Source organism: Ptychodera flava, chromosome 1 (genome assembly GCF_041260155.1).
Source record: "Ptychodera flava strain L36383 chromosome 1, AS_Pfla_20210202, whole genome shotgun sequence".
NCBI classification, from domain to species: Eukaryota; Metazoa; Hemichordata; class Enteropneusta; family Ptychoderidae; genus Ptychodera; species Ptychodera flava.
The window spans coordinates 54,837,129-54,848,420 of NC_091928.1; the positions used below are offsets into that span (position 1 = coordinate 54,837,129).

The window sequence follows — 11,292 nt, forward strand, 5'->3', positions numbered from 1 at the left end:
GTAAGACTTAGTCCTATAGAATTCTACACAATTACTATGTACAGCCGATCTGTACACCAACCAGGGCTGCGTTGATGACTGGCAGACATATACATCTTGGTTAGTATTAGACTTAGTCCTATAAAATTCTACACAATTACTATGTACAGCCGATCTGTACACCAACCAGGGCTGCTTTGATGACAGGCAGACATCCTATACATCTTGGTAAGTAAGATTAGTTCTTTAGAATTCTACACAATTACTATGTATACAGCCAATCTGTACACCAACCAGGGCTGCTTTGATGACAGGCAGACATCCTATACATCTTGGTAAGTAAGATTAGTTCTTTAGAATTCTACACAATTACTATGTATACAGCCAATCTGTACACCAACCAGGGCTGCTTTGATGACAGGCAGACATCCTATACATCTTGGTAAGTAAGACTTAGTCCTATAAAATTCTACACAATTACTATGTACAGCCGATCTGTACACCAACCAGGGCTGCGTTGATGACAGGCAGACATCCTGTACATCTTAGTAAGTCAAGTGTATTTTGACGCATATGTTACACAATTACTTTGTAAGCTGACCAAGACACATACCAAGAAATGACTAAATGATATAGTGAGGTCCTTCATGCCACAGACAAGGAGAATCCCCTCGTCTGTGCTCATGCTAAAATAATCTCAGATGAATCATACTGGGTACAATTATATTTTAATTCAGGAGCAGATAAGCATTCATGAGAATAATTTGTCAAGTTTTGGCACGACGATAATTTACATGGTTCAAAATCTAGATCACTAGATACTTGTTGGTACGTGTAAAGCCTGTAAATCCTGTTTGTCTAGTTTAAAATAATCATGAACTTGATCACAGAGCCTTACAGCACCCAGTAAGATCCTGTACTATCCTGAATATAGTGGTGATATCAACAATACTGATATCTGTAATTGCCAAAATTTTTGTGATAAGTTCAGCTCCCATAAACGACACACAATGTAAGCCATGTGTCTTGGTAATAATAGCTTTTAATCTTTTCATAGAATGTTACCAGTGGAGAACGTATAACCAATGATATTGTTGCTTTCATTGAAATCAGGTTTACAGCATGATGTCATAATGGGAGCGATGCCATGTAGCTGGTTTGCCACTGAATGAAACCATATTTCCACAATATTTGAAGAAATTAGGATACTCTACACACATGGTTGGCAAGGTAAGGCATTCATACCAGATCATTTCCAAAGACGTAGACTGGTACAGAGAAAAAATATCCTTGTATCAGTTAGCCAGTAAGTTGCACTGAATTGTGGTCCATAACCTGGACCTAGTATGATATATTTAAACCATTATATCACAGAGTAACTACACTGCCCTGACAAGTAAACATTTTATCATCTACGTTCATGGCACCAGTGTTTCAATGTTTTAGCTGAAACCCATTCTGTCGTCAATGTAACCCTCTGAAGTGTGAACACACATACCGGTATGGAGAGGAGAAGTTCAGTTACATTACCAAAACGTAAAACCTTAAAGCTCAATTTCATACAAAAGTGCAAACTGCCAAAGTCAAATCAAGTTCATTATTTCTGTCAGGACAGTCACTAAATCACATCATAATATCCCAATGTCTGGTTTTCCGTCCACTCAGTGGCATCTGGGATTCTTTGCCTGGCAGTATACACCAACATTCCGTGGATTTGATTCCTTCTTTGGTTATTACAATGGAAAAGAAGATTACTATGATCACATGACTTTAGAGGTGAGAACTGACCAATCAGGAAACTGATAAAACATAAACAATGCAAAACAACAAAACTACAGAAGTGCATCTCAAAATAGTTTATTAATGTTGTACCGGTATTTGATTTTCCAGTTGTCCATTCCAAACATTTTTAGCTTCGCTGTCAGCGACGCGGAGCTTATCAAATAGGTTGATTTTCCGTCGTCGTCCGTCGTCCGTCGTCATCCGTCAACAATTGCCTTCTCCTCTGAAACCGCAAGTCCAATTGCTTTGAAATTTTATATGCAGCTCACTTGGGGTAATCTCACTTAAGTTTGTTCAAATCGTGGTGAAATTTGCATATTTGTATTTTTTGGGCATTTTTTGGTGTTTTTGGTAAAAAAATCTTCTTCTCGGGAACCGCCTGTCCGATTGCTTTGAAATTTGATATGCAGTTTACTTAGGGTGACTTCAGTCCGATTTGTTCAAATCGTGGTGAAATTTGCATATTTGTATTTTTAAGGCAATTTTTGTCATATTTGGTAAAAAAATCTTTAAAAATGTTCTTCTTCAAAACTACCAGTCAGATAACTTTGATATTTGGTACATATGTCTCTAGGGATGATCTATTTCAGATTTGTTCAAATTGTGCAGAAATATGCAAATTTGCATTATTAAGGCAATTTTTGCCATTTTTGGTCAAAAAATGTATTTCTCAAAAAGTACTGGTCTGATAGTTTTGAAATTTGGTATACAGGTTTCTATAGAGGAACTAGTAATATATATGGAATTTCTGATGAAATCTGTATTTTTGTATTTTTGGGGCAATTTTTGCCATTTTTGGTCAAAAAATGTGTATTTCCAAAAGTACTCATCTGATAGCTTTGAAACTTGGTATACAGGTTCCTACAGATAAACTAAATGATATTTATTGAAATTATGATGAAATCTGCAATTTTGTATTTTTAGGGCAATTTTTGCCACTTTGGTCAAAAAATGTGTATTTCCAAAACTAGTCATCTGATAGCTTTGCAATTTGGTATACAGGTTCCTACAGATCACCTTTAATATTGTGGAAATTATGATGAAATCTGCAATTTTGTAATTTTGGGGCAATTTTTGCCACTTTTGGTCAAAAAATGTGTATTTCCAAAACTAGTCATCTGATAGCTTTGCAATTTGGTATACAGGTTCCTACAGATCACCTTAATGATATTGTGGAAATTATGATGAAATCTGCAATTTTGTAATTTTGGGGCAATTTTTGCCATTTTTGGTCAAAAATGTGTTTCTCATAAAGTACTGGTCTGATAGCTAAGTAATATATATGGAATTTCTGATGAAATCTGTAATTTTGTATTTTTGGGGCAATTTTTAGCTCCGCTGTCAGAGACGCGGAGCTTATCAAATAGGTTGATTTTCCGTCGTCGTCGTCGTCGTCCGTCAACAATTGCCTTCTCCTCTGAAACCGCAAGTCCAATTGCTTTGAAATGTTATATGCAGTTCACTTGGGGTGACCTCACTTAAGTTTGTTCAAATCGTGGTGAAATTTGCATATTTGTATTTTTGGGGCATTTTTTGGTGTTTTTGGTTAAAAAATCTTCTTCTCTGGAACCGCTTGTCCGATTGCTTTGAAATTTAATATGCAGTTTACTTAGGGTGACTTCAGTCCGATTTGTTCAAATCGTGGTGAAATTTGCATATTTGTATTTTTAAGGCAATTTTTGTCATTTTTGGTAAAAAAATCTTTAAAAATCTTCTTCTTCAAAACTACCAGTCAGATAGCTTTGATATTTGGTACATATGTCCCTAGGGATGATCTATTTCAGATTTGTTCAAATTGTGAAGAAATATGCAAATTTGCATTTTTAAGGCAATTTTTGCCATTTTTGGTAAAAAAATGTATTTCTCAAAAAGTACTGGTCTGATAGTTTTGAAATTTGGTATACAGGTTTCTATAGATGCACTAAGTAATATATATTGAATTTCTGATGAAATCTGTAATTTTGTATTTTTGGGGCAATTTTTGCCATTTTTGGTCAAAAAATGTGTATTTCCAAAACTACTCATCTGATAGCTTTGAAATTTGGTATAGAGGTTTCTACACATGAACTATATGATATGTATTGAAATTATGATGAAATCTGCAATTTTGTATTTTTGGGGCAATTTTTGCCATTTTTGGTCAAAAAATGTGTATTTCCAAAAGTACTCATCTGATTTAGTATACAGGTTTCTACAGATCACCTTAATGATATTTGTAGAAATTATGATGAAATCTGCAATTTTGTAATTTTGGGGCAATTTTTGCCATTTTTGGACAAAAAAACGTGTTTCTCAAAAAGTACTGGTCTGATAGCTTTGAAATTTGGTATACAGGTTCCTACAGATGAGCTAAGTAATATATATTTAATTTCTCCTGAAATCTGTTGTTTTGTATTTTGGGGCAATTTTTGCAATTTTAGGTCAAAAAATGTGTATTTCAAAAACTGCTCATCTGATAGCTTTGAAATTTGGTATTCAGGTTTCCATAGATGAACTAAATGATATTTATTGAAATAATGATGAAATCTGCAATTTTGAATTTTGGGGCAATTTTTCCCATTTTTGGTCAAAATATGTGTTTCTCAAAAAGTACTGGTCTAACAGCTTTGAAATTTGGTATACAGGTTTCTATAGATGAACTAAATTTGATCTTTTGAAATTATGATGAAATCTGCAAATTTTATTTTTTTGGGCAATTGTTGCCATTTTTGGTCAGAAAATTTTATTCTCCAAAAAATTACTCATGAGATAGCTTTGGTTGACATGTTCTTAGAGATGATCCCATGTGATATATTCAAAGTAAGATGAAATCTTCAATTGTGTATTTTTGCAGCTATTTTAGCTACTTTTTTCTGGCCACTGCATTGAGCTATCAAAGATTTCCACCTTCTTCATCAACATGTGTCAAAAATAAGTATTCTCTACATAAACACAGCGGAGCTATATCGGCCGCTAGGTCACTTGTTACAATAAAGTTCAAATACTGCAATTATTGATAGCTTTGTCTTCACAGCTAGCTTTTCCTCATAAAAGTCAGGAAAATCTAGACACTTTATTCTGATATTTTGTTTGTTTGTTTTTTCGACCTTTTGGTGTACTTTCCTTTAGTGATAACAATTCTGGAATTGATTTGATGTCATATTGCTCTAGTATTAAATGGAATCTTGCAATTCATGGCCATGACGTAATGAAAACAAATCCTAGTCTTAACAAGCATGACAATAGGAATACCATGTTGTTGTGGATTGTACAGTCAGTTTAAGTGTTCTTTACTTTACGTGCAGACACGGGCACAGATTCAACCAAATCTATAAGTCCCCATGGACAAAGACTAATGAATGAAATTTATGGAAAAAAACTTTGCAAATGCAATTAATAATTTCCAAGGCCATCAGGAGAAATTCATTTGATTAAAAGAGCTAGTTGTTGCTTTGAAACTAACATAGTATTTGCATAAATGGCTTTATTACAGAATGAATACATGGGTTATGATTTATGTGACAATGTCAGTGTCAGACATTCATTTGATGGACAGTACACCACTGAACTGTTTACAACTAAAGTTGAAGACATCATTAAACAAAACAACAATCAACAGGTACAGTAGCTTCCATAATTAGGATAGGTTTAAAAACATAATGATTTGAAAATTAAGAAAGTGAATCACAAGTCAAAGGATCAACACCTAAGGTAGGATTGAATAATTTAGGTAAGTCACTGCCACACCAGCAAACAGTATATACACACCCAATTTAGGAAGGTTACATAGGTACTGATATTGCCACCAAGGAAAATGGACTTGTTGCCAATGACATGTTTGATGTGAGACTGAACTGGCAGATGTCACATCGTGTCACAGACACTCTGTGAGTTTCAAATACATTGAAGCAATCAAAATTGTCAACCCAATGATTGAATTTAACCCAAAAATATCCATATCAACAACAAATTTCTCTCTCTCTCTCTCATACACCATCTCACATATTGTCACCTCAATACACAGCCTCTTTTTCTATATCTAGCTCATTTAGCAGTCCACAGTGCCAATCCCAGTCAACCACTGGAAGCACCTGATAAATATGTTAAAAGATTTCCACATATTCAAGATAACAACAGGAAAATGTTTGCAGGTAGATAATCCAAAATTTCATCTCTTCCTGTCTGTTTTTAGCTATTATAGACTATAGTCTATAGAAGCTATTGGGTTGGGTATCCATCCGGCGTCAGTCTGTATGTATGTATGTATGTACGGTATGTACCGGTATGTATGTACTGGTACGTACCGGTAAGTATGTATGATGTATTGAAATAAAGATGGAATCTTCAATTTTTATATTTTTGGGTCAATTTTTGCAATTTTTGGTCAAAACCTTACAGTTGCTCATCTGATATTTTTGATACTTTTTATACAGATTACTAGGGTTTATGTTAATCTGATATATTGATATTATGATGAAATCTTCAATTTTGTACTTTTTGCAGCTACTTTTGCCATTTTTGCTACGGTCAGGCCATCCTGAAATGAGCTGTCAAAGATATCCACCGTCATCAACACATGTCACAAATAATTATCCTCGACATAACACAGTGGAGCTCCATAGGCTGTCAGGTCCCTTGTTTCTTCAAAAGCGCTGGTCATGAACAGTGATATTTGGTATACAGGTGCCTTAGGATGACCATAGTGAGATAATTTCAGACAGTCAGGAAATACTTAATTTGGTATCCATGTCTATAGTAGCTTCAGGGACATGGGCCCTATGTTTCTTAACTCCCATATTTTTCATAACATCACATTACCAATCAAAAAACTGTATACTACCAGTACTGATATTTTTAGAGTGAGATGTGTAAGGATATTTTCATGAGGGGTGTTTTTTCTGTATTCTGATCTCATTTTTTAAAATTACTTTAATTCAGCAGGGTTGAATCATCATTCTCTTTCTCTATTCACTTAGTTTTTTTCTCCTCAAGAACTTCATTTGATTAATTTATATACATTGATGTCATCATCATCAACAATATCATCATTACCACCACCAAATCATCATCGTCATTATCATTATCATCATCATCCCAATAAATACATGCCTGGTTCATGAGTTGTCTTTGTAACAACATTCAATACACAACACTTGACGGACTTTAAACATCTTTGGTTTTCAAAAAAATATATATATAATTATGTATATATATTATGTGTTTTTACAATCACAGCAATGGCATCTGCATTAGATGATTCCGTTGGAAATATCACAAAGACCCTGAAATACACAGGTCTTTATAACAATTCAATCATCATATTCACCACTGACAATGGAGGACCTGCTGCTGGTTTTGACAGAAATTTTGCTTCAAACTGGCCTCTCCGAGGCATCAAAGCTACACTCTGGGAAGGTGGTGTCAGAGGCACTGGATTTATCCATAGCCCTCTCCTGGAAAAGTCTGGAATAATCCAGGAAGGAATGATCCATGTTTGTGATTGGTTACCAACTCTCTATCATGCAGCAGGTGGTAATGTTTCAGAATTACCACAGAATTTGGACGGTGTCAATCTATGGGACACTTTGTCCATGTAAGCATATTTGAGAATTAACATTAGTTTTTCTTAGACATGTATACCATATGCCGTATCTTTCTCTGATATTTAAACAAGCCAGGCCTTGTTTAATATTCATTGTCAAGTAGGCAGACAGAAATTAAGTATAGAATTAAGAATTAATATTAGTTTTTCTTAGACATGTATACCATATGCCGTATCTTTCTCTGATATTTAAATAAGCCAGACCTTGTTTAATATTCAAGTAGGCAGACAGAAATTAAAGCATTTAAGATTACCATAATGTTTTCATTCATATCAAAGCGTCTGAGAACGTGTTAGAAACTCTCGTCCTTTGATGTGTTGTAGTAAACACAGATGGAAGACAAAGTGTCAATCTGCTTCATGTGTTCATTCTCTGTTTCTATGGAAACGAATCTTGTATATTTATAGAGATTTATGAAGAAAATATACATCTGGGAACTTGAAGCAAAAGACCTACATGTTCTGTACAACCTTTAGTATGAGACTGGGCCACATGATATGTACACAATACCATTACGTGTATCTGGGCATTTATAAAGTCAGATCTACTTTGACATGAAATAAAACAATTGTTGAAATTTTTCACATTTCACTTTAACCATTTCAGGGGCACTGCATCACCAAGAAATGAAGTACTTCACAACATTGATCCAATAACTCAGACAGCGGCACTAAGAGTTGGAAATTACAAAGTCATCATTGGTGATGTCTGCAAGGGCAAATGGGATGGTTGGTTTAAACCTGAACAAGTCACAGATGGTAAGATTTACACTTTATATGAAAAATACAAAATATGAAAAAAAGTATAACAATTGCGGATTACTTGGTTGAATTCTAGACAGTTTAACATGTTTCAGATAGAATGCACATCGGAGACAGATATTCCAACACTCAATCAATAATTTTTAAATACTTTTTTAGCCTACCATTTGTTAGGGCTCATTATAACTGTTTGTGAAAATCTGAAATCTAATTTTTCCCATAGAGTTAACACAGGGATGGCAGCCATTTTGATTTTCAGGTGTTGGTAAATATTGGGTAATTTGTTTCGCTACTATTCAATTCACAGTAACCCCTGATTTTATTCTTGATTTTAAAACAGAATTGTTTTAAGTTCCCATGTGGTAAGTTTTAGCAAAAGCTGAAGTCTTTCAATTTCAATGGGAATATTACCTGAAGACTTTGATGCACCAAACATATTTTGAGTATTCTTGATAATTTCAAAAAGTTGAAGTGTGATGAATTTCTGTTATTTTTTCAAATAAAAGGCTTCAGTAACTCAAACAGAATCTAAAAGTGGGAGCTAATTTGCAACTTTAATATTGCAAATGTTTGACTTTCAAACTGTCAAGATAAGGACAGTATTTGCCAAGAGAAATTATAGAATCAGAATTTTAGTTTATTTAATAATTAATCCAGTACATAAAAGCAATATCGTTGTTTGTAGACATTGGATTGCTCAAGAAAGGTTTATACAATTTTTTTTTGATAATTTGTAATTCTAGGAATTAGAGCTGGTCATTCTACTAATGATATGAGAACAGCCATCGTTGAGTGCGGTCACAAACCCACCAATACATCAACAAATTGTAAACCAACAAAATCACCGTGTCTTTATAACATCAAGAATGATCCATGTGAATACAACAACATTGCTGATACATATCCTGGTAAGGCACTTACAAAATGGGTATAAATTCACTTCATAATTCCCAACTATATCTTCAATTTAGGTAATTTAAATTTCACTTCATGATTTCAAGTATTTCTATAGTTTCATGCACATTAATATCAACTTTTCTGTACATTCACTAAAGATAATTTTGATTCGTCTTGACTCTCAAAATCTCAAAGTCAGATTTATGCCATGATTAACAAATATTTTGACAATTTTATTTGTGATGGATGTATAGCATAAAGTAATTTTTGGCAGAATGAAATAGAACACTCATACTGTGATCAGAAAATAATCTGTGTGTAAAGATAGCGACATATCAAAGAGACAGTAGCTGTACATTTCTTTAGGAAAGTAATCTTCATTTGCTCCTTAAAGTAGAATGTGACTTGGGGACAGATATTTGGACTAGCAGCTTTTACAATTCTTTTCTGATCAACCACTTGTGGGGGCTCATTTTGAAGCTGTTGGTGTCAGGTAAATTTTAAAAGTCCTGGTTGCTTCAAAAACAGAAACATTAATTTTTGTCTGTATAGTATAGAGATGGTGGTTACTTTGAATTTCAAGCATCGTTACTGAATCCAGGGTATTTTCTCCAGTAACAAAATTTGAAGGTGAACCCAGATTTTTATTCTTGATTTTGAAAGAGAATTGTTGAAAGATTCCTTGAGGAAATTTTGAGCAAAAGTTGAAATCTTGCACTGTGGAGGTATACATGACCTTTTCAAATGTACATCAAAATTAAATGTAGAAACCTTACTCAACCATTTATTGTGTGCAAGATGCAACTTTGTTTTTGACAAGTGAATTTCTAGTTTTGTGTAGAATTCAATGTGCAGCATCAACATGTGACACAATGCACAATTACAATGTGTGTTGACAATTTGAACATTATGTATTTCAATATACTTTGGAGTCTGATAAGAAATTTTTATTTACAAATATAGCCAAGATACCTTGTCTTTATTCATTGATGGGGAATTATTACATCAAAGAGTCTGACTAAAATCAAGACAATGATCCATGGATAATTACCATCACTTCTGTATTCATCAGGAATGTTCAGAAACAAAGAGCTTTCCTTCATTTTATCTCTCCTTTGTTTCAAGACATTTTGAAAGAATTACTATCAAGACTTGATGAGTACAATGCTACAGCTGTGTTGCCATGGTTTCCACTTGATGATCCCAGAGCAGATCCAAAACTACATGGCGGAGTTTGGTCACCATGGGTCAATCTAACAACATTGTAAATAGAGCTGTCACAGACACCAAAGTCAGTGACGTACACCATTCATGCACAGTGCTTTAAAGTACAATGTATCTGGCATGTCATCACAGAAACTTTTGTTGGATTTAGACCAGATAATGAAAGCAGCACAAAGCTACCTATCCTGATACAATATCCATGAGTTACCTCATCATCTGATATAACTTACAAGCACTAACATTACATTTGTCATCCATAAGCTGGCAGTAGCAGACATTGTTCTCTTCCTGAAACAGTATGCATTTTCTTTCCTTTTCTCAAATTAAGTCATTTGAGAAATTGTTACTTACTGGCAAATATGGACAACGAAAATCAATGCATTTCAGAACTCTGAGGTAACTTCAAACATTTCCTATTTATTTAATTTCACATTCTTTACCACTTTATTTTTCGTTTGTGCTGAAAAATATGTCTTCGTATCTTGGTATTATGGCTTCAAACTGAATCAGAAACTCAAACGCTGAAGTTTGTATGGGATTTTTAATGTGAACGAAAGAGGTTGAAAGAATTCAACATTGAGGGCGCTATGTATCTACCCGTCCATAGTATCTGCAGAGGCTCTGGTCATGTTGATTGTAAATGTATGTCTATATTTCGCCCTTCAGACGCAATTTGATACGTAAAAGCTATTGCCGCTGTCTATCTGCCACTAAAGCCAATGAGAATTTTTTACTGAACTTTACAACAGCGCTGTAAGACCGGAAAAAAAGCCTTCGAACCTCAGAAGTGTTTGGACACCAGATGGCGGAAGATCTGTGTAATGTGTCCGTCATCAAGCTGATTTTGATTCTGATTCATTTAATCGTCGGGCCTTTTTGTCAAAGGTACAAAACCTTAATCAAAAACAAACATCTAGAAATTTATTTCAACTGCAGTCACTGAATTCCCCTGCTGCGCGGCATTTCCCTTTAATCGTAGTGCACAGTCCCTCTGTGGATAGAGGGACTGTGCGTAGTGGAAGGACATGTCTAAGAACGCGCGTTCTCTGTACTCGCACTCTCAAGAT

The 11,292-nt window shown here is 34.4% G+C and overlaps 1 protein-coding gene and 1 long non-coding RNA gene across 2 annotated transcripts in view; both read left to right on the top strand.

The window, feature by feature from the left end:
* The window catches only part of LOC139141637 (uncharacterized), a 67,420-nt gene extending 57,094 nt beyond the window's left edge, over positions 1-10,326 (top strand). Inside the window, exon 3 of the long non-coding RNA XR_011554213.1 lies at positions 10,127-10,326. This is a non-coding gene — a long non-coding RNA (uncharacterized lncRNA). The remainder of the gene's footprint in view (positions 1-10,126) is intronic.
* On the top strand, positions 359-9,038 carry LOC139147704 (arylsulfatase J-like). Its single transcript, XM_070718904.1, has 8 exons — positions 359-421; positions 1,093-1,209; positions 1,645-1,755; positions 5,234-5,359; positions 5,765-5,891; positions 6,976-7,333; positions 7,950-8,101; positions 8,848-9,038. The coding sequence occupies exons 2-8, from the start codon at positions 1,198-1,200 to the stop codon at positions 9,036-9,038; spliced, it is 1,077 nt and encodes a 358-aa protein (XP_070575005.1). The 5' UTR covers positions 359-421; positions 1,093-1,197.
* Positions 10,327-11,292: the final 966 nt, after the last annotated feature.